At 36.5% G+C, this 23,557-nt stretch overlaps 1 protein-coding gene across 7 annotated transcripts in view; it reads right to left on the reverse strand.

Moving 5' to 3' along the window:
• Positions 1-227: 227 nt before the first annotated feature.
• The window catches only part of NR3C1 (nuclear receptor subfamily 3 group C member 1), a 474,477-nt gene continuing 451,147 nt past the window's right edge, over positions 228-23,557 (reverse strand). For all 7 annotated transcript variants that reach the window (XM_010338451.3, XM_010338438.3, XM_010338445.3 and 4 more), the window contains exons 5-9: positions 22,403-22,681; positions 20,615-20,759; positions 17,479-17,609; positions 4,884-5,041; positions 228-4,325 (exon numbers count right to left, since the gene is read on the reverse strand). In XM_010338451.3, coding sequence (XP_010336753.1) covers positions 4,173-4,325; positions 4,884-5,041; positions 17,479-17,609; positions 20,615-20,759; positions 22,403-22,681 — 866 coding nt within the window. In that variant the 3' untranslated portion in view covers positions 228-4,172. The remainder of the gene's footprint in view (positions 4,326-4,883; positions 5,042-17,478; positions 17,610-20,614; positions 20,760-22,402; positions 22,682-23,557) is intronic.

Below are 23,557 nucleotides of genomic sequence, written 5' to 3' on the forward strand. Positions count from 1 at the left end.
AATTTGAGGCATGGACGGGATAATCTTCAGGTCTTTGACATCAGGGTTAAGCTTATTTTGAATGTATGCTATATGAGCCTGCAGACACTGCCACACTGACATTTAAATGCCCACCGTATTATCTTAAGTTTCCTGGAGTGGGGGTAACTCCAGTTTCAGTAGAAGAGAAAACGAATTGGACGATTGGAACTGCACAAGTTCTACAAAAGCATGTTGGAGTCACACGATGAAAAAGCAGATTGTTTTTATTATGATGTTTCTCCATATTTGGCATTGCTGTAAATGGCTAACTAACATTTACTGCCAATTCGGTACAAATGTGTGGTTTGGTAATACCAGAACAGCAAATTTAAATGAAAAAATAAAAGTTAAACATTTCCACACAAGGTTTTACAGTCTGACATTTCACTGCGTAGGTAAAAAGACACTTTTTTTTTTTTTTAAACTACAGATTATTATTCAGCATGAATAAAAAACTACAACTTTTATTTTTAAACAGGAGTCACTGGTTTTAATTTTTACACATTTTAAAATTACTGTGATAAAAAATAATGAAAAAGCTTCTTAATAATGCCATACACAGTATAATATAGATTTGTCCCCATTATATAGCATTTGTTTAATATACAAAATAGAATATTGACACACTTGAATCTATATGTAGTTAAGCAAGTTATTTGAGGAGGGTGTTTTCATACAGACTTTCATCAGAAAATAAAACTCTTTCAGACATTTTCTAGAGAGAAGCAAATCCTTTCCTGAAAACCTGGTCACTAATCCTGGGTGGACCAGGTTGCTTGAAAATAGTCTGGGAAATTATGAAACTCCGCCCAAAGGGTTTAAAGTGTCCTCCTTACACTTTTATTTCCCTTCTGACACGGAAACCAGGCACATTAAAAAATACATTCACCTACAGCTGCAGTCGGGGGTGACCAGCCAAGACTGGAATCTCACTGAAGGCTGCCATGTTTCTGGAAGCTTGACAGATCAATGTATCATTCTGTGGTGATGCAGTTTTTAGGGTTTTTTAAAAGGGAACTAAAATGATGAGACTTAGGTGAAACTGGAATTGCTCTCTGACTCTGAATTCTGAAGGGAGCCTGGCTTTCCTTCATGGGCATGCCCAGAGCGCATCCCATGCTAATTATCCAGCACTTCACAGACACAAATCATGTTAGTTTTCCTTTTGGGGTGGCCAAGTTTCCCTCCCACAGTTTTAAGCATTTGGGTATATATACCCCAAAAGTGTCATGTCCTAAGTGCCTCAGTTCTGCTTGTATAGTGTCCCACAGAATGCCTACAAATACTGAGAAGTTCACTTTTTTTACACCAATAATTAAAAATATTCTCCAGGATTTGTTGAGTAACCAACTCTTACTGAAGTTACTACAAAGTTCAATAGTTTGGGTTGGGATGGCCAGATAACACATACTTAGGAAATAAAGCTGCTTTCAAACAGCACCACCGTTATCTATTTACACTTAAGTCCATAATTAAATACAATTAAGATGACTTTCTTCTCCCCCATGTATTCTGAAAGGGCACAGCTTCTTTTTCCATTTAATGAAAAGCCTCCTATAGTTGTTGAGTATCATCAGTTGACTTCCTATTGACAACAAAGTGCACGTAATCTTTTTTTCACTGAGTTCTATTTTTTGAGCGCCAAGATTGTTGGGATGAAAATCAGATTAATGTGTGAGATGTGCTTTCTGGTTTTAACCATATAACATTCTACAAATAAACAGTATGTTTTAGAAGCTCTTTTTGAAACTTAACACTGTCATTGATAAGAATATTTAAGCAGTTTTCTTAGGCACCAAAAATTTATCCAGCTGGGTTACAAACCGTATTAAAATATTACATTCCCTTTTAGAGAGCATTCAAAAAGCAAATGATTTGTTTTTTATTAAATAATTTCTCCAAAATACTGAAAATAACAAATAACATTCAAAAAGCATTCAAAGAAAACAAAAACATGTTCTCATTTTATTTGGAAATAAACTCTTGTTGTAGGATAGAAAGGAATTAGTGTATTGGCAACCTATGAGATTCTGCATTATTTACATACTTCTGGTACCTCTATGCGAACTACTGCCAAACTTCTGAAGCTTCTGTTGTCATTGAACTGTTGGAGGAGGGCTGTATGTGAAAGTAACCCGCTATTAGATGGTGCCTTTAAGTATGTAAGCACCACCTGTCTCCTGTTTAACACTTTAGCGCAAGGGGAGACTGAGTAAACAAAACCCGCGCTGAAAGACTCACTGTTGGAATGAGAAGGGTGGTCAGAATGGGAGGCAGAGGATGACTTCCTCTGTAATCTCAGTGGGTCAGAGCCTCAGCAACCTTCACTGCACACAGGACCAGCCTCCATCTCCCTCTTCCCCTAGAGCAAACTGTTTGTTTGGTTTCTGAGACCGTCGCTGCCTGAATGAATGCATGTACAATCTATAAATCATAAAGGTTATCCATCAACATTTCTTTGACCCCTACAAAAAATATATAACATGTCTTCATAAAACAATCTCATCTAAAAATCATTCTTATTTTACACTATACAAGCTATTTTACAATCATTTTAATAAATTGCATGTAAAGCTGCAGTAGCCCTTCCCTTCCCAGATTAGTGAATACCAATATGATATATATCTGAAACTATAACTAAATATAAAAATATATTAGAAGTTCCATATTTTTAATATTAGATTTTCAGTTTTCTATTACACAAATAATTTGGCCACCTTGAATAGAAATCGTATTTCTCGTGGCTTAGTAAATATGTTAAGTTTTGAGTTTACAGAAAGTTGGTAAGGTGCACACAAAAAGGGCTACTACAGCTTCTATTTTGTTTAAAATAATTTTCAACAGTGAAGAAATTCACAGGACTTCTGTTAAACTCTATGGCACACATTAGGGATGTGTAGTTTTACAAACATGGATGTCTGACATACAGTTCTAAATCAATCACAAAAATCAGTAGCTGAGCTTCCCTGTACCATCAGGAAAGATTAACCAATTGGTGACAGATGGGAATGTGAAAATGGGTGTCTAGCCATTTTTGATATATTAGAGATTTAGTTCTGGGGTAAAGTTTAGTGACAGGAATTACTTGCTCTGATTAAAGGTCTTTCAGCTGTGTTACAGCTGGTTATCTGGAATCACAACTTTTAAGAAGTTACACAAACTACTTCAAAAGATCCCAAAAGACAAATAGTTTACCAACTTTCTTGCCATGTAGCCACTGCAAAAATAGGGCAATTAGGTACAGACAGGGCCTCTTGGTAGTTACTTTTTAAATTAGTCTTTTGCAACCATAATCCACAGTTTACCCAGCAGGTGACTGGACTAGGTGCTCTATACCAGTTAGGACGGTTAATTTGCACAACCTATATAATTCTCCACTGAAGCAGATATATACAAAATATGAGCTTTTTTTTTTTTTTTTTGACAAGAATACTGGAGATTTGAGTCAATTTTTGTGGTCTTCTGATAGCTCAGTGCCATCAGGTTAGAAGCACCAACCCATTTTCACACAGATTAATGTTTGTTTAGAGTTTCTTTAGGAAAGCTATGAACGAGCTGCCCATCTTAAACAGCTGTACAATAACTTGAATAAAAAATTATGTAAGAAAAAAATGAGCAAGCGTAGTTCACTAAATATAAAGGAAATTGTTAAAACCAGACAGTAATAGCTATAAAAGGCACAACTTCCCTTTTCTGATATACACTTGTAAACTTTTTTCAGGTTTCCATGCATAAATCAAAATGCTATCCTAACTCTAAAGGGGGGAATACACCAACAGAAAGTCTAGAAAATTTCATCCAGCCAACTGTGAGAAGGTATGAGCAGAAAGTTCATCACACAGACTTTGGGCACTGGTAGTTTAGGTGCCATCCTTCTTTGACAGTGGAGATTACATCCACATATTAAGGTTTTTAATTTCTGGGATATACTAACTAATGAATTTCACTGTCTATGCTCCCATCACAGAAAAGTGATGACTCAATTGCTTCTGTTGCCAAATCTTGGCCCTCTATAAACCACATGTAGTGCGTCTTTAAAACAGACAAAAACAATAAAAAATAAAACAACAAAACCTCTACAGGACAAATTGATAGTTTGTACAATAAAAGCTATTCAACTTTCTTTAAGGCAACCATTCTTATTAAGGCAGTCACTTTTGATGAAACAGAAGTTTTTTGATATTTCCATTTGAATATTTTGGTAGCTGATTGGTGATGATTTCAGCTAACATCTCTGGGAATTCAATACTCATGGTCTTATCCAAAAATGTTTGGAAGCAATAGTTAAGGAGATTTTCAACCACCTGCAAGAGAAGATACAGTAATGATTAGGCTTCAAAACTGGTCAGAGGGAGCATCTCATGTTTGTTGTCCTCTATTTAACAAAAATTATCTGGACTAGAATATTACCAATCTCACTGAAATTCCCCAGGTGAAAAAGAAGTTTAGTTAACTAAAATAAGCACTTATGTATAAAAGATATTTTACATTTCTTTGATTGTATGTAGAATTATACGGAATTGAGTATTTCATGAATCGCTGTAGTACCATAAATTATGGTACTACATATGAAGGGTACATTATTCTAATTTAATGGATTAATCATACTTTCTAAAAACAGTGCAATTAAATTCCGTAAAAAGATGGTGATTTTATATACACATGACTAGATGAAAGGATATTTCATAATTGGACTTAGGAAAAATGTCTACAAAACTGAAGTTCATAAGTTGAACTCCAACTATCACCAATATCCACTAACTGGGGGCAGGGAGAAGCTGTTGGTATATAATTATATTCACTAATCAAAACACACTTTGTCCCAGAAAATTCTTTTATTTGGCTTTATGTTTGACACTTACTTCATGCATAGAATCCAAGAGTTTTGTCAGTTGATAAAACCGCTGCCAGTTCTGGCTGGAGTTCCCTTCCCTCTTGACAATGGCTTTTCCTAGCTCTTTGATGTAGGTCATTCTAATTTCATCAAATAGCTCTTGGCTCTTCAAACCATCCTTAGGAACTAAAAGGTTAAGATGAAGTCAATTAAAGGATTTTCTTTTTCTTTTAGATAGATAGGGTCTCAACGTGTCACCCAGGCTGGAGTGCAGTGGCACAATCATAGCCCACTGCAGCCATGACCTCCTGCCTAGCTAATTTTTCTTGTAAAGATAGGATCTCTCTGTATTCCCCAGGCTGGTCTCAAACTCCTGGGCTCAAGCAATCCTCCTGCCTCGGCCTCCCAAAGTGCTAGGATTACAAGTATGAGCCACTGCTCCCAGCCAAACAATTTTCTTGCTATAACTTTTCATACATGCAAGATGGGCACTTAGACTTAATGTTGTCATGTACTCTTAAGGTACTGTAAAATATAAGCATTTTCTCAGGATTAAACTATAGCCAAGAGAAAATACAGGATAACAAAGAATTGGAGGACTTAATGTTGAGTAAATTAGTTATCTATAAAACGGAACTGGTAATGATACCTTCCTTCCTAGTTCACAAAGCTAGTTGAAATCCAGTGATTATTTAATTAACTTTGGCTGTCATTCTGCACTTGAGTTTAATTCTAGTATTGAGATAGAAGGCTTCAACAACAGTGTTTATTCCAGCAATTACATCTTAAAATATCTGTGCTATCACCAGCTAATTATAACTTTAAAATCGGCATGCAATACATTTTTTAATGTGTTCACATATTGAGTTGATATGATTCTAACCTAAAAAGAAGTGTGTTTTTTTAACGTAGCTTATAGATCGTAATAGGGAACAAGTATCTGTCCTTCCTTACATACAGTACATGGCTTCTGATTAGTGAAACTAATATAAGAATTTTTTGGGGGGTACATTATTCTTCAAAAATTGGTACTAATAAGGATAAAGAACAGAGGGTTACTCATGGTTTCACTTAATCTTGTGGAGATTATGACTTTTGGAGAGAACTACACTTTTCGCAGTGTGCTCCTGGGAACACTGATTCTGTGGTAACTATGGTTAGAGGGAGAAAAAGGATTTGGTGGTCAAAGTCTGAGAAAAGTTAAATGTTTAATACATATAAGACAGACTTCTGAATTTCAGTACTTCTCAGAGATAGTACCATGCCCTCTCTAGAGAGGGTGAATGCATTGTTTCTCAAACTGAAGTTTCCCGAACTGAAACTTCACTGCTGCTGACATGTTTAGAAGAGCAAAACCTATGAATTTAGGAGCTTTGAGAAGTCTTCTTTTTTTTTTTTTTTGGAGACGGAGTTTCGCTCTCGTTACCCAGGCTGGAGTGCAATGGCGCGATCTCGGCTCACCGCAACCTCCGCCTCCTGGGCTCAGGCAATTCTCCTGCCTCAGCCTCCTGAGTAGCTGGGATTACAGGCACACACCACCATGCCCAGCTAGTTTATTGTATTTTTAGTAGAGACGGGGTTTCACCATGTTGACCAGGATGGTCTCGATCTCTCGACCTCGTGATCCACCCGCCTCGGCCTCCCAAAGTGCTGGGATTACAGGCTTGAGCCACCGCGCCCGGCCTACTTGGCACTTCTAAGATGCCAGCATTAACATGAAAATGGAGACTACTTAATCAGGAATGATAAGGGCATTCTATGGTAACAGTGGGTTAATTTTATACATTACAGATCTAATTATTGCAAAACTGTAAAACAGTGATTGCTTATTTATAGTTGTTTTCCCTGCTGGTTAGTCCTAATTCTAAAAATAACTATGGTGACGCCCAATTCAATATGTATATAAAAGAATTCCATCCATTTCAATTTTCTTTTTCAGTGCTTTCATATTGAAATCACTAACACTGCATCCTCTTTTGGCAGGAGGAAGTTAAGCACAGCCTGGAATTCGCCTCCTACTGGAAAACTGGACAACTAATTTCAGATCCTAGACAACAAGCAATGATCCCTAGGAAAAAAGAAACAAGTAAGGTAAGCCATACCTAGCCCAGGAGCAAGAAATCTTAATTCTAAGCATTTTGCTTGAAAGTAACTATCATCCAGCAGTGCAGGGAAAGGGAACCCAGAGTCTAGCACTCTTTCTGGGTTGAGGAGAAAGAGACTGAAGTTTGGGGAGGCTAAAAGCAGCTAGAATGTCTGGGTCAGACTACTGGAAAGGAAGGAGGTACACAAAGAAAGGTCTCCAGAAATCTGTACACTCTTCAGCTGAATAAAAATGTGTGCATACTTAAGGTGAAATCCCTTGAGGCCACACAAGAACAACTTCCAAGAAAAGAAAAACAGTACACAGAGCTCACCTAGAGCTGTGAATCATTTTCTTTTCCATGGCCCGAGAGGAAAGATCTCATTAAATATGAAGGGCATCAGTAGAGATCGAGGGGCCATATCTTGGAAGGCTAAATTAGTCCCAGAAAAAGACTACTATAGATCAGCGGTTCTTAAAAGGGAGGGGGAGATTTTGCCTCCAAGGGGATAATTGGCAATGTCAGGAGATGTAGTAGACAAATCTACAATTACAAACACCTTTGTCTCAGAATAAATAAGACTTAAATTTGACTGGCATTTCTGAAATACTCTACCCAAGAACTGCATTCTTTTCAAGTATACACAGAACATAAAACAAGTCTGAATACATTTAGGAGGATTCATACAATGAATGCTCTCTGATAAAAAATGAAATTAAAATAGAATTAACGAACATATTTGTAGAAAAACCCAAATGTTTAGAATTGGACATTTAGTAAGTTATGGATTAAAGGAGGCATCAAATCATATCAAAATATATGGGATGCACTGAACACAGTGCTTTGAAAATTTACAGCATTAAAAGCTTTTATTAGAAAAGAAAGGTCTCTATATATACTTCTACCTTAAACTGGTAAGCAAACTAAACACAAGAAAAATGGAAAGGACAAAGAGTAGAAGCAGATAATTAAGAATATGCATCAACAACAACAAAATCAATACCAAATTAGTTCTATGAAAACCAGTAGAACTGAAAATCTTTTAGCCAGACTGGTAAAAACCAAGCAAGAATTTATTAAATACCAATGTCAGGAATGAAAGGGAATAGCACTAGAGATACTGTAGCCATTAGAAGGATATTATGGGAATATTATGAGTAACTTTATACCAAAAAATTCAACATTTGGATGAAACAGTTAAATTCCTTCTAAGACGTAAACCAACAAAGCTCACTCAAGAATAAACAAACAAGTATCAGTAAACATTTGATGAGATTGTACTTGAAAATCTTTCTACAAAACACGCTGCAAACCAAGATGGCTTCGCTGCTGAATTTTACCAGACATTTAAGGAAGAAATAACAAATTATCACAACACCAAAGCTATAGAATATATCCCTCATGAATTTAGACCCAAAATTTTAGTATACTGCATTCAGCTCTATGTAAAAAGGATACTATATCATAACCAAATAGGATTTATACCAGGAATGAAAGGCTAGTCAATTACTCAAAAACTAAACAGTATATTATACCATTATTAATAGACTAAAAATGAAAACCTATATGTTCTTGAGGCACAAAAGCATATAAAAAAGTTTGTTTTTGCTATTATGAATAATGCTGCTATGAACATGGGCAGTCATTAAAGAAAGGCATGGGAAGTCACAAGGGTCAACTACGTACTCTTTAGGATAGTGATAATAAAAAGATCATACCAAGCTCTGACAAAGATGTAGCAAAGTAGTAGGAATATAGAACAACTAGACAGAAAATCAGCAAAGATACAGAAAACTTCAGTCTATCAATCACCTTGACCTAACTGATGTTCATAAAACTCTACTTAATAAGAGCACAGTGTTTTTTTTTCAAGCACTCATGGAACACTCAGATAGACCATATGAAAAAGTCTCAGAAACCCTATTAGAGTCATTGAATGCATCTCCCACTTCAATGGAATTAAATTAGAAATGAATAGGAAGAAATATGGGAAATCCCCAAGTATATAAAAATTAAGCAATATGCTTATAAATAATGGGTCAATGAAAAAAAATCACGAAGGACATTAGAAAAGGAAATGAATGAAAATATATACAAAATTTATAGCTTTAAACATTTATATAAGAAAAGGTCTCCAACTAATAATGGAAGCTTTTACCTTAAACTAGAAAAAGAGGAACAAATTAAATGAAAATCAAGCAGGAAAAAGGAAATAATGACATAGAAAACAAAAACAGCAGAGAAAATTAATGAAACTAAAAATAGGTTCTTCGTAAAGATCAACAAAATTGATAAACCTTTAACTAGACTGACCAATAAAAAAAGATTAGACACAAATTATTAAAATCTATGATGAGGGAAGGGACACCACTACAGATCCTATACAATTTAAAGGATTATATTACAAACAACTTTATTCCCAAGTTAGACAACTCGGACAAAATGGCTCATTTCATAGAAACACAAAAATTACAAAAACAAGTCAAGGAAAAACAGAAATTCAGAATAGACCTATTTAACAAATAAGCAAATCTAATTAATAATTAAAAATCTTCCCCAAAAGAAAACGCCAGACCCAGATGGCTTCACTGGTGACATGTATCAAATATTTAAAGAATAAATAAGATCAAAACTCTACAAACTCTTTAAGAAAACAAAGAATACTTCCCAAGTCATTTTAAGAGGCCAGCACTACCCTGGTAACAAAGCAAGAAAAAAGGTATCACAAGAAAAGAAAGTTATAGATCAGCATCCTTCATAAAGAGATATAAAAATGATCAACAAAATATTAGCAAACCAAATTCAAAATATATATGGAAAAGATTAAACACCCTGATCTAGTCAGAAAACTAGATCTTAAACCATTTCAAAACCAGTTTCCTGATTTTGCAAATGAATTTGTATTGGAACACAAGCATTCATATATTGTACGTAGCTGCTTTTGTGTTATAACGGTAGAATTGAGAAATTGCAACAGGGACCTACCTATATGGCCCACAAAAACAATATGTACTGTGAGTCTCTTTACAGAAGAATATTTGTGGAACTATACTTAGTAGTTATTGTTTTGGAAAGAGGATTTGATGGTCTCCCCACTCCTCCAAAGCTGAAATTCCTATTCCCTTTCAACAACTGGAAACTGGAAATTTCCAGTTAATTATTTTCAAATGGATCTACAGATTCAATGCTATCCTAATAAAAATTCCAGGAGACTGTTTGTCTTTGAGATAGAGTCTCACTTTTTTGCCCAAGCTACAGTGCCCTGGCATGAGCATGACCCGCCTTGACCTCCCCCTTCAGCCTCCTGGGTAGCTGGGACTACAGGCATGCACTACCATGCCTGGCTAATTTTTTTATATTTTGTGTAGTGACAGGGTTTCACCATTTTGGCCAGGCTGGTCTCAAACTCCTGGGCTCAAGGTGTCTCCCTGCCTTGGCCTCTCAAAGTGGTGGGATTACAGGCATAAACCACCACACCCAGCCCCAAAAGTTTTTTTTTTTTTTTTTTTTTTTTTTTAGTGTAAGTTGTCAAGCTAATTAAAAAGTATGTGGAAATGCAAAGAAACTAGAATATCTAAAACAACAGTTTGGAAAAGAACAACAGAGTTGTAGAATTCATATTACCCAATTTCAAGATTTACTGTAATGCTACAGTAATCAAGACAGGATGTTATCAGTATGAATATAGGCATCTAGATCACTGGGAAAGAAAAGAGTCTGAAAGTAGACCCATACATATACAAATAACTGACTTGCTACAAAATTGCCAAGTAACTCAATAGGGAAAAGACGGTGCAGTTCTGGAGCAACCAGATATGGATTTGGGCGAAAAATAAACCTTGTCCCTTATCTTGCATCATATACTTAAGTGTATAAGCTAATTTTTACAAGAAAACAATTAGTAGAAAATCTTTTTAACTCTGGATTAAGCAACACTTCCTTAGTACCTAAAGAAAAAAAATGGACAAACTGGTTTTCCTTAAAATCATACACTGTGGCTCTTTGAAGGACTCTTGTTTGTTAAGAAAATTGTAAATGCAATCCATTTACTCAAAGAAAATACGCAAAACATATTTAACAAAGGGCTCTATTGAGAATATTTGAATAATTCTTATAACTCAGTAAGAAGATATATCTGTTAAAAATGGGCAAAAGATTAAGAGGCACACCACCAAATAAGAAGTATAGGTGACCAATAAGCCTATGAAAATATGCTTAATATCTTTAATCCTCAGTATACCTTCAATGAAAGAGGCTCACAGAACCAAGTATTGAGGAGGCTATAGAGCTTATCGTAAGTCTCATACATTTTTGGTTAATGCTAAGAATTGTGGAAAAGTTTGGCAGTTTAAAAATAAACACGCACTCAACATATGTCCCAATGATCTCACACCTTGGTATTGATCCAAGAGAGATGAAATGTACATCCATATCCATATTTTTGTCTGATTAATTTATGAGGAAGGTATAACAAAATCTCACTATTTTTTAAGATTTATCTAAGTATTCTTGTTCTATGAATTTCTGTATTATGTAATTTGAAACTACATATTTAGAATTGCTTTTCCTGGTGAACAAATGCTTTAATGAGTATTTTGCCTTAACATCTATTTTGTTTGGTAATAATGTAGCTGCTTCAGTTTTCTTTTGGTCAAAATAGGGGCCAGCCAACTTTGGCCTATGGGCCAAATCCTACTTGCAGCCTATATCTGTAAATGAAGCTTTATTGGAACACAGCTGTGCCTGTTCTATTTGAATATTGTCAATGACTGTGTTCCTGCCACAAGGGCAGAGTTTAGTAGCTGTGACAGAGACTGTGCAAAGCTAAAAACATTTACCATCTGGTCCTTTACAGAAAAAGTTTGCCATGTCTATACAATGCATAGTAGATTCTTTTACTTGTAATGCCATGGTTATACAATTTGTAGTAGATCCTTTTACTTCAGCCTTTCAATATCTTTATTCAGATATACCTCCCGTAAATAGCGTACATTTTGATTATTTCTAAAGTCCTGTCAGATTAGCTTGGAGCATTCAGTCCATCCCTACATATATTTTATTTTTGAGAAAGTGACCTTCTGTCACCCAGGCTGGAAAGCAGTGGCACGATCTTGGCTCACTGCAACCTCCACCTCCCGGGTTTCAAGTGATTCTTGTGCCTCAGCCTCCCGAGTATCTGGGATTACAGGCATGTACCACCATACCTGGCTGATATTTTTGAACTTTTAGTAGAGTCAGGGTTTCACCATGTCGGCCAGGCTGGTCTCAAACTCCTGACCTCAAGTGATCTGCCCACCTCAGCCTCCCAAAGTCTGGGATTACAGGTGTGAGCCACTGCACCTGACCCCATCTCTACATTTAATGAAATTACTGATGTTTTTGAATTTTGCTGTACTACTGTACCTTATCTGTTACTTCCTCTTATCATGCCCTTGTTTATGCACTTTTCTCCCTCCTCTCACGTCTTTCATTCTTTTGGATTGTTTTTCTTAGGTATTCCCTTCCCCTGATAGTTTGGCATTTTGCATACCCTATTTCTAGTTGTCATCCTTGAAACTTAAATATACTTTAGTTCTACTTTTTAACTCTCAAGGAAATTATTACTGTTGTTATTTTATATACATAGTAACAGTTAGTTTAAATGTAGCTACATTATTTACCACTTTCCTTACTCTTTAGTCATTCTTAAAGATGGGATTACTTTTATTTTCTGAGATGGAGTCTCACTGTGTCACCAGGCTGGAGTGCAGTGGCATGATCTCAGCTCACTGCAACCTCCACATCCCGGGTTCAAGTGATTCTTCTGCCTCAGCCTCCTGAGTAGCTGGGACTATAGGCATGTGCCACCATCTCCAGCTATTTTTTTTTTTTTTTTTTAGTAGAGTTTCACCATGTTGGCCAGGACGGTCTTGATCTCTTGGACCTCCTGATCCTCCTGCCTCAGCCTCCCAAAGTGCTGGGATTACAGGCATGAGCCACCGTGCCTGGCTGGGATTATTTTTCTTTAGCCCAAGTGTATTCTGTAATGAGCATATAGTGGCAAACTTTATTTTTACCTCCTAGTTAAAAAAAATAGGTGATTAGTGTACTTAAGACCATTCAAATTTAAAGTGATTACTGATATAGCTGGATTAATGTCTACCATGTTTATAACTGCTTTCTATTCAGTGTATTGCATTTGAGTTTAAGGAGTTTCCTTTTACCTATCCTCAAGCTCACTGACACTGCTTGGCTGTGCCCAGTCTACTGATGAGCCCATCAACATTATTCTGCATTTCCTTACAGCATTCCTTTGCATTTATTTTTAGTGTTTCCAACTCTTTGCATACATAACTTCTTGCATGCTGTCTACTTTTTCTGTTGGAGCCTTTAACCTACTTATCATTGGTATTGTAAATTTCCTATTTGATCACTGAAATATTTGTGTCATATCTGAGGACTGCTTCTGATGCTTGTTTGGTCTCTTCAGACGGGGTTTTTTCTTGCCTTTTAGCATGCCTGATAGTTTTCTGCTGAAAGCTGAACACAATATATCAAAAGTGAAGTACTTAGACTTTTGGTTTGAGGTTTCATGCTAATCCAGCTAGGAGCTGGGCTGTATTTAATGTTTGCTATAGTTGTATGTAGTAGAGGTTTCAGTTCCCTCTAGTTTCCTTGTTTTTATTTTTATTTTTATTTTTTTACTTTTTTTTTGAGGCAGAGTTTCACTCTTGTTACCCAGGCTGGAGTGCAATGGCGCAATCTCGGCTCACCGCAACCTCTGCCTCCCAGGTTCAGGCAATTCTCCTGCCTCAGCCTCCTGAGTAGCTGGGATTACAGGCACGCGCCACCATGCCCAGCTAATTTTTTGTATCTTTAGTACAGACGGGGTTTCACCTTGTTGACCAGGATGGTCTCGATCTCTTGACCTCGTGATCCACCCGCCTCGGCCTCCCAAAGTGCTGGGATTACAGGCTTGAGCCACCGTGCCCGGCCTTGTTTTTATTTTTATTTACTTTCTCTTCTGTTGTCTTTGGGTTTCCTAAGAACTCCTTAAATAGCCTGTGTCTTGCAGCTCTCTCAGCTGTAATCCACTGTTATTTTATCCTGTAGCCCTGTTTACAGGATGGTAAGGTGTTGGGGAGGAAGAGGTGAAGTGTTTTATGATCTGTATAATTAAATCACATTCTTTTTTTTAAGTGGGTCTGAATCTCTAGACTGTGACTTTCAGAAATGAGACAAGAAGGCTAAGACAGAGCTAGAATTCTCTATCTGCCCTTTCCCCAGGTCACATAAGGCCCTGTTGAATTAGTTTTCCTTAATGGGTGGGCCTTGTTGTAAATGTTCTCCTACATATTTCCAAATTTTACCTTCCCCTTACTTCTACCAGAAATAGGAGGGAATTTTTCTCACATCTTCACCATAAGAACCTCATTGAGTTTCTGAAAGTTAGAAATTTTATGGGGTAAACCCAAGAAATTGCAGGAAACCCCCACTAAGACTGGGTCCCTGGGAGTTTTTAACTCTCAAACTAGTCCTCACGTGGCCTCCAGCAATTCCTGAAAATTACCAGAGTCTTCCTGGCTTCAGGGGCATCTTTTCCTGGTAAGCTGATCTTGGCTGTTGTTTCTCCGTATTTGCCTGTTCTTCCAGATTTTGAGGTAGTGGTTTGCCTTATGACCTATATTCTCTGATGGACCTAAGAAAAGTCATTGCTTTTCCAGTTTCTATAGTTTTGTTGCAATTTTCCTCTTGTGATTTTCAGTATCGACAGATTTCCCTTGAAATATATACACAAACCTATACGTACTCGTTTAAAACAACTGTATTCTGGCTGATTTTTTCAGATATACATTTCAAGTGTTTCTTTAAATGTGTCCAATCTGCTTTTAGATTCATCCTCTGCTCTTTCAATTGCACTTATATTTCCATCCCTTCTTACATTTCCATCCCTTGTTTTTTAACTTACTAAATATAGAGAACCAGCCCAAATGCCTATCAATCAATGAGTAGATTAAGAAAATGTGGTATATATATATACCATGGAATACTACTTGGTCTTAAAAAGGAACAAAATAATGACATTTACAGCAACCCGGATGGAATTGGAGACCGTTATTATAAGTGAAGTAACATGAATGGAAAACCAAATATTCCATGTTCTCACTTATAAGAGGGAACTAAACTATGAAGATGCAAAGGCATAATAATGATATAATGGACTGTACACTGTTCAGGTGATGGGTGCACCAAAATCTCAGAAATCACCACTAAAGAACTTATTCATGTAACCTAACACTACCTATTCCCCCCAAAACCTATTGAAATTATTTTTAAAAAGATTATAAACCTGAAAAACCCTCCAACTTACTAATTTACCAGGTTTTACAAATGGCCTCGAAGAGCAAGTTGGCTTGAGTTCCACTTATCTCTGTGGGTTCCTGCCTTCACTTGGTTCTTAAATTTTTTAGTCTAGCATTTTTGGTGGGAGGTTATAGTACTTGTTCCAGTAGTCCATCAGAGTATAAGTCTATATCTTAAGGTATATATTTCCATCCTTATGATTCTATTATTTTTTGAAAAGTATATCTTGTGATAGGTACTAGGCCAATTTACTTTTTCTTATTATCTACATTGAAAAAAATTTTATAGCTCAATTAGGCTGGCATGTATACAATTGAAACCATTTTTTTTTTTTTAAAATAAATAAGGTTGTTAGTCTCTAGGCACTCAATTGTACTTCATGGTATCAATCAAAGTTATGATCAGAACTTTAGGTAACTGCTTAATCATTTCTTTAGCAAGTATACTGCTCCAGGTAATATTAAACATGTCTCTAGCAATGATCCTTACTGGGTTCTCTTGCCTTGACTAAAATATTATTAATACTTCTTATATCCATTAACATAAAACAACTTTTTGTTGACTAAAAATAATATGAATGCATTAAGACAAATGTGTGCTTTGGAAATGTTTAAATAGATATGAAAGGGTTAAATACAGTCATAGTCTTGTGCAACAGCCATAGCTTAGTTATTTGGCAACTATGAAACCACAGTTACTAATGGAATTAAGACTTAAAAAAAATTGCAAATGTACTTATTTGTATATGAAAGAGGTATTCACCCATTAACTCGGTATTTAATAAACATTGACATGTACTTTTTACTGCAAATGGCCTAAGGTTTATAATGTCAACTAGTTCACAGAGTTTTGTTTTGTGTTTTTAAAAGACTTTTAGAGCAGTTTTAAGTTCACAGCAAAACTGGGGGGAAGGTACAGAGATTTCTCATATACCTCCTGTCCTACACATCACGACCCAAAGTCCACAGTTGAGGGTTCACTCTTGGTGGTGGACATTCTTCGGGTTTGGACAAATGTATAACAACATGTTTCTACCATTATGGTATCATACGAAGTATTTTCACTGCCATAAAAATCCCCTGTGCTCTGCACATTTATCCCTCCCTTCCTTCTAAACCCTGACAACCACTGTTTTTTTTTTTTCTTTTCTCTCTTCACAGTTTTGCCTTTTATGGAATGTTATATAGTTGGAATTACACAATATGTAGCCCTTTCAGATTAGCTTTTTTCACTTAGTAATACGCATTTAAGGTTCCTCCATGTGTTTTCATGGCTTGATAGCTCATTTCTTTTTAGTCCCGAATAGTATTCCATCATCTGGAGGTATTATTAGTTTATTACCTCACCTACTGAAGGACATCTTTGTCTTTACTAGCTGAAAAGTAATCTCACAGAAGTTTGCTTTATAAACTCTTTTTTTTTTTTTGAGACGGAGTTTCGTTCTTGTTACCCAGGCTGGAGTGCAATGGCATGATCTCGGCTCACCGCAACCTCCGCCTCCTGGTCTCAGGCAATTCTCCTGCCTCAGCCTCCTGAGTAGCTGGGATTACAGGCACGCGCCACCATGCCCAGCTAGTTTTATTGTATTTTTAGTAGAGACGGGGTTTCACCATGTTGACCAGGATGGTCTCGATCTTTCGACCTCGTGATCCACCCGCCTCGGCCTCCCAAAGTGCTGGGATTACAGGCTTGAGCCACCACGCCCGGCCTTGCTTTATAAACTCTTGTTGCCATTTTCCTGACAGTGAATCTCTGACAATTGAGCTCCAAGGCTGTGTTGAACAATCCCCCAAGAGTAATTAAGCATACCTTTTCTAGGATGCATCTTTTTCTCCATAATTTCTTATACATGCTAATACTTACTAGGTAACTAAATTTTTTGACCAAATAACAGTGTAGGAGACAAACAAAATCACGGTAGTTGGCTTTCTTTTTCCATATCTTCCCAAGATCAAAAGATCAAAGGAAGGAAGGAGAAAAAAGTCTACACCGATTCCAGTCAACAGAGATCCCTATATGCAGCTCACACAGCTCTCTATTCTGCTATACCTAATTTGTCTTATAAAAATCGTCTGACTAGTAGGAAATAATAGTAGACTTGGTATAATTATTAGTACTATGTATATAAATTAACCTCTGTTTCTAGACTTTCATATTTCATGCTTTTGACATAAAGTGAAAAGGTGCTCTACCAACCTGAAGAGAGAAGCAGTAAGGTTTTCATACAGAGATACTCTTCATAAGATACCTGAAGCCTGTGTAACTCAGAGGAAACATACAGCATATGTTTACATTGGTCGTACATGCAGGGTAGAGTCATTCTCTGCCTGTGAAAGATAAATAGCAGGGTAGTAGTTAGAAAAAGTGCTACTTCCCCCCCAGAAGCACATACTTTTGTTCTGCAAAACTATGAATTCACAAAGAAGAACAAGTATTGCAATTATATTATTGCTAATTCCTTATAAAATCAGAATTTTGGAGAACTTCCCTTAAACTTGTTCCTGGATCATGGCTATTTAAGAAGACTAATGAATAATTTAATGTAACAGTGGAAACATTATTTTCTATCACGCATTCCATGAATTATTATTTAATGAAAATGCTTAGAATTCTTATAGAACTGTATTACTAGTTGCTCATTTTAAATCAAGGTTTATCACTTGAATATGCTCAATTAGACAACACAGTTTTAGGTCCTACACACTTTATTTTTAAAGATAAATTTTTCACCACATTCCATTCTAAAGACAAAAATGTGTGACACTGTTCACTGTTATGCAGAGGGCCAGACCTAGAATCTGATTCTAGTTTTCTTGTGATACTCAAAATCTGCCTCTGACAGGTATATGCCTTAATATTATTTAAAGATACCAAACCAATTCTTGCTTATGATTCTGAACAGTCATTACACATCTATGATTTTCAAATAGATCTCTAAAGTGTCTTGACTTTTGAATTGACACTAAGAGCCTGAAACTGGGCACAGTTCACAGCTTTTAAAATGCTTCAAGATTTTTTTTTTTAAGTTTCTGACAGAAAGTGATCTTGGACTTAACAACAACAAAAGTTATTTTTCTCTACTGAAGATGTGGTTAATTTCTTCACGTAAAATAAATCAGACACGAATTATATGCTGCCAGCATGATCACAGGCTCTTCAAAGGCACCTCCCCAATCCTTAATACTAAGTAAAGCACTCCTTTTTCTGGGAGCTACCTTTTTTTCCTTTAGTTTCTTGTACATAGTTGTACTCCCTAACTGAAAACTTCAACAAAGTTATAGTGCAGTAGAATAAGTAAAAGCTCATTCTTGTTGGCTGTAAAAACAACGAACATTTTTTTTGGACAACATTCTGACCTAAGGGCATCCATGAGAGACTGTTTTACAGCTCTATAGAGGGTTAGAACTTGAATACACACTTTCTGATATACAAAATCTACCTGTCACAGACACCAGAGCTCTATGGAAGCATCGTGGGCTAAGAAAAAAGGAGTGGAGGGCTGGGTGCAGTGGCTCATGCCTGTAATCCCAGCACTTTGTGAGGCCACATCAGGTGGATCACTTGAGGTCAAGAGTTCAAGACCAGCCTGGCCAATATGGCAAAACCCCATTTCCACTAAAAATACAAAAACTAGCCGGGCATGGTGGGGCATGCCTGTAATCCCAGCTATTCAGGAGGCTGACGCAGAGAACTGCTTGAACCCACGAGGTGGAGGTTGCCATGAGCCAAGATCACGGCACTGCGCTCCAGCCTGCGTGACAGAATGAGACTCATCTCAAAAAAAAAAAAAAAAAAAAAAAAAGTGGAGGACTGATCATCTTATATGCAGCAGCATACGAACACAAGAATGGGAAGTAAACATCCCTTAATGAAAATGAAACTAACGTAAATCTGTTGAGGAAAGAAATTTTGCAAATCCCACTTTATGTAAGGAATGCATGTGGCATGATCAGATTATGCTGTGACTGCTGAAATCTAAATCTGAATGCCCTAATAAAAACTCTAAATTAGGTTAGGAAAGATAAGTTGGTGTTTCATATAAATCTGTTTATGCTTTTAATTCCACTTAAATGCCTTCAAATTGCATGTTAGAAAGTGACTAAAAAATAAATACTGCCAACATGGTATTTTTTTTAACAGCATGATAGGATTCTGAAATGAATAATTATGTCTTGAGTTTCTCCAGAAACTAAATATATTTACCAGTTAATTTAAAATTGGATCAAACTACCTAATCTTGTCACATTGTGATGCAGTAGTTTGAACAGTCCTTTTTTTGGCAATAGGTAGTCAAGGTGACTTCTGTTTTTTATATAAACACAAATCTTCATTTTTTGTTCTTGGACCAGGGATATGTGTGTGTGAACTTCCTGTTTACATTCTACTAATAGCAATAAGCAAGGGCTATGAAGAGTAATAACACAAGGTAGAAAGTGAGAAGAGCTAGGATGTGACTTCTCTGCCACGTATCTGGTGATGTGAACACCAACAGTCTAAGAGTATGCTTGAAGAAGGGAAGGGAATGAAGAGTATGTGAAGGAAAACAATGACAGAGGAAGTGAGGTGAGGTTCTGGAAAGCCTGAAATCATGCAGAGTATGCACTAGAGGGTCAGTGGGAAGATACTGAAGACAATCTGTGTACTGGAGAGAGATGTGATGCAGTCAGACTGTGTTTGAGGAAGCAAACATTAGCCAACATGATGAAGGTTACACTGGAGGTAAAAACTAGTGAGGAAACAACTGCAATGAGGTAAGGGGAAATGGATACCTGAAATACTTCACAGACACAGGAATAAGCACAGAGGATAAGAGAATAGCTGATTTATAAAATCTTAAAGGCTTGGTCTTCTCTCAGTTCAACAAAACAAACTTGTTCCCATATTCTTAAGCCATAGGTACTGGGTGAGCCTTGCCATACAAAGAGATATCTCTTGTGTCTGGGTCCATATGTCCCACCCCATCAGCCTAGATATCCTCATCTGCAATTGTCCCCACTGAATCCACATGAGTTTTATCATGCTGTTTCTTTCTGGAGTAGGATTATGAAATTTAGATTCCTTGTTGCTTGTAACAGACTTTACTAACCTCAGAGATGCTGTTTAATATCCTTAAACATGTCCTGGGACAGTAATGATGCCACATGTACATCTGCTCTACATTACACTTGTCCTGCCCTAAGCACTCCTAACTCTATTTCTAGTTTGCCTAGTTCCTAGATACCCAGTAGGATTGAATCAGTCCTGAATTATCACAATAGCAGTCCATCAGGAAAACATCAGCTGGTTAAAAATACCCTATGAATACAGGGAAAATGACTCACATACAACTTACTCATTAATAATCAGATCAGGAGCAAAACACAGTAGGTTTGAACTTGCTTGTCTATATGATCTCCACCCCAAGGCAAATGCCATAAGAAACATCCAGGAGTATTGCAGTAGGGTCATTTGGTCATCCAGGTGTAAGTTCCTGAAACCTGAATTAGGAGATATAAAGGTATAAGGCAACACTCTAAGAAGATCATCTCTATGGGAATTGCCAAAGAGCAATGAGATCATTTACTCCTGTCAAAACAAGGGGGCCCCTAACAGAAAAAGGAAACTAAATGCTAGGTAGACAAAGTTTTCCCCTGTCATCTGATACTTTAAGACTGAAACCCTCTGTGCTTGTTTTGTTTTGTTTTAGACAGTGTCTCGCTCTGTCACCCAGGCTGGAGTGCACCCTCTCAGCTCAGTGCAACCTCTGCCTCCTGGGTTCAAGTGATTCTTGTGCCTCAGCCTCCCAAGTAGCTGGGAATACAAGTGTGTACTACTATGCTTGGCTAAATTTTGTAATTTTAGTAGAGATGGGGTTTTGCTATGCTGGCCAGACTGGTCTCGAACTCCTGATCAAGTGATCCACCCACCTTGGCCTCCCAAAGTGCTGGGATTACAGGCATGAGCTATTGTGCCCAACCAACCTCTGTGCTTTTTAATAGCTTTCAGTGTTAAAAAAATAAGTAGCCAGTTTTGTCACCTTTGTCTGCTTAAGTAAACATGAACTAAATAGTAAAATAGTAAAATAGAAAGCCAAAATCCTTGCCTTGGCAGTTACCAGTGACTGGAAAGGGTAGTGGTGAAGGGGATGAAGGGAGATTTGTTGATGGGTGCAAAAATACAGTTAGAAGAAATAAGTTCTAGTGTTCAATAGCACAACAGAATGACTACAGTTAACAATAATTTATTGTATATTTTCAAAATAGTTAAAAGATATGGAATGTTCCCCAAATGTTTGAGGTGATGGGTATCCCAATTACTCTGATTTGATCCTTAACATGTTGTATGCTTCTATCAAAATATTACATGTACCCCGTAAATATACATACATACAATAAATATGTACAACTATTATGTATTGATTTTTAAAAAATAGAAAAGAATCCTGGCTTGAGATATTAATCAACAAGTTAAGTAAAACACTTGCTCTGCTAGTCACACCTCTTTCCCCTTCAATAAAACAAGGATGACAGGTTACTTTTTCTGTCCCTATTTGTGAGAACACAAGCTTGTCAATTCCTTTTATCATTAAGGTTAGAGCTGACACTAACACTGACCTCTGCTGTTCCAAGCCAAATTCCAATAGGGGAACTACTTATATTTAAAATTATCTTTAAAATTACATTCAATGTGTAGCATCTCATTTAGTGAAGAGTTAAAATCATTCTACTTTAGTGCAATTTTTGACAGAGTCAGCACACTTTGATGTTTACCAATTTTACAAACATCCTGATTTTTAAAAGGGGCACAGTGAAGCAAAACAATTGGAATTAACTAAAAACATTTTCTTTCCCCAACCTTCAGTGTAAAAGGAGTTCTGAGTTAAGTCCTGTAACTTGAGTTCTGATATTACATCATCCTATGTGAAATTACCATAATGATTTGAAAAAGAGGGAGTAAAGTACATGTTTGATTATAAACTCCCTATCACCTGTATTCACCTGACTCTCCACTTCATAGTTTCTAGAACTGAGTAACAGAAACAAGATAAGCCATGGGCTCAGGATGATGAAGAAGATGAAGTGTTTTTGCTGAAGAAAACACAAAAGTTTATATGGTTGCTCTTTTATCTTTTGCATCTTACCTGGTATCGCCTTTGCCCACTTCACGGCTGCAATAACTTGCCGCCCTCCTAACATGTTGAGCGTGGTCATGATCCTCCAGGTTGAGTCTGGAACAGTGCTATCATAACCGGCATACAACACCTCAGGTTCAATGACCTCCAACAGTGACACCAGGGTAGGGGTGAGTTGTGGTAACGTTGCAGGAACTATTGTTTTGTTAGCAGGATTTTCAGAGGTTTCTTGTGAGACTCCTGTAGTGGCCTGCTGAATTCCTTTTATTTTTTTCTTTGTTTTTCGAGCTGTAGGTATTTTAAAAAATATATAAAAATGAATTGTAATGGGAAGGTCTGTGCTACATAGTCAAGAAGTATTTTTACTTTCTAAAACTATTGGGAGAAATATTTTATTTAGCATTTATGATAAAATGACATGGAAGAGGAGAAAAAACGTATTTTTTTTCTGAAAGCAAAAGATCGAGGAAAATTTTGCTTACAAATAGGCCAGAAACTGTATCATAGTTATGGCTTATATAAAGTATAATGCATACAAACTATTATAACGGTATGTTAAAACAATCTGAGTAAGTCACTTTTGTAAATTCTTCTACAAGTTATTTTTCGTCTCACTTTCACTCTAAATGCAACAATTTCATTGGTTATGTAAGGCAAATTACTCTTAGTATAAACTAAAAAAAAATCTAAGCTTGTAATAATGATTACAAACTGGTTTAAGATTAAATCATGGTAGTATATATCATGAAGAGAATTATACTATTTACACTTGTTCCAAGCCACTTACTAAGATAGGAAGATGACAATAGCAGACTACATGCTAAAAACAGTATTAGTTCTCACAGCAGAAAAATCCACTTTTCACGTTTATATAGGTACGTACATAGATAGTGCTTGGACTAAACACATTTGGGAAGATGAATCGGAAAAACTCTACATTACTTCACATAAACTGTAAGTGGGAAATTTCCCTTTTATAAGGAAGATTTATAATGCTTATCAACCTAAAGCATCCATTTTCATATTATATATAAATTATCTTTTACCTTGACTTGTTATGGAGCCATCTAATCAAACTACACCATGGATCCTGTAGACTTTTAGTAGACTTATTCATCCTCCTAAAGTTACTTGTTTCAGTGACTAAATAAGAATTACATTGTT

Source organism: Saimiri boliviensis, chromosome 1 (assembly GCF_048565385.1).
Source record: "Saimiri boliviensis isolate mSaiBol1 chromosome 1, mSaiBol1.pri, whole genome shotgun sequence".
Lineage (NCBI taxonomy): Eukaryota > Metazoa > Chordata > Mammalia > Primates > Cebidae > Saimiri > Saimiri boliviensis.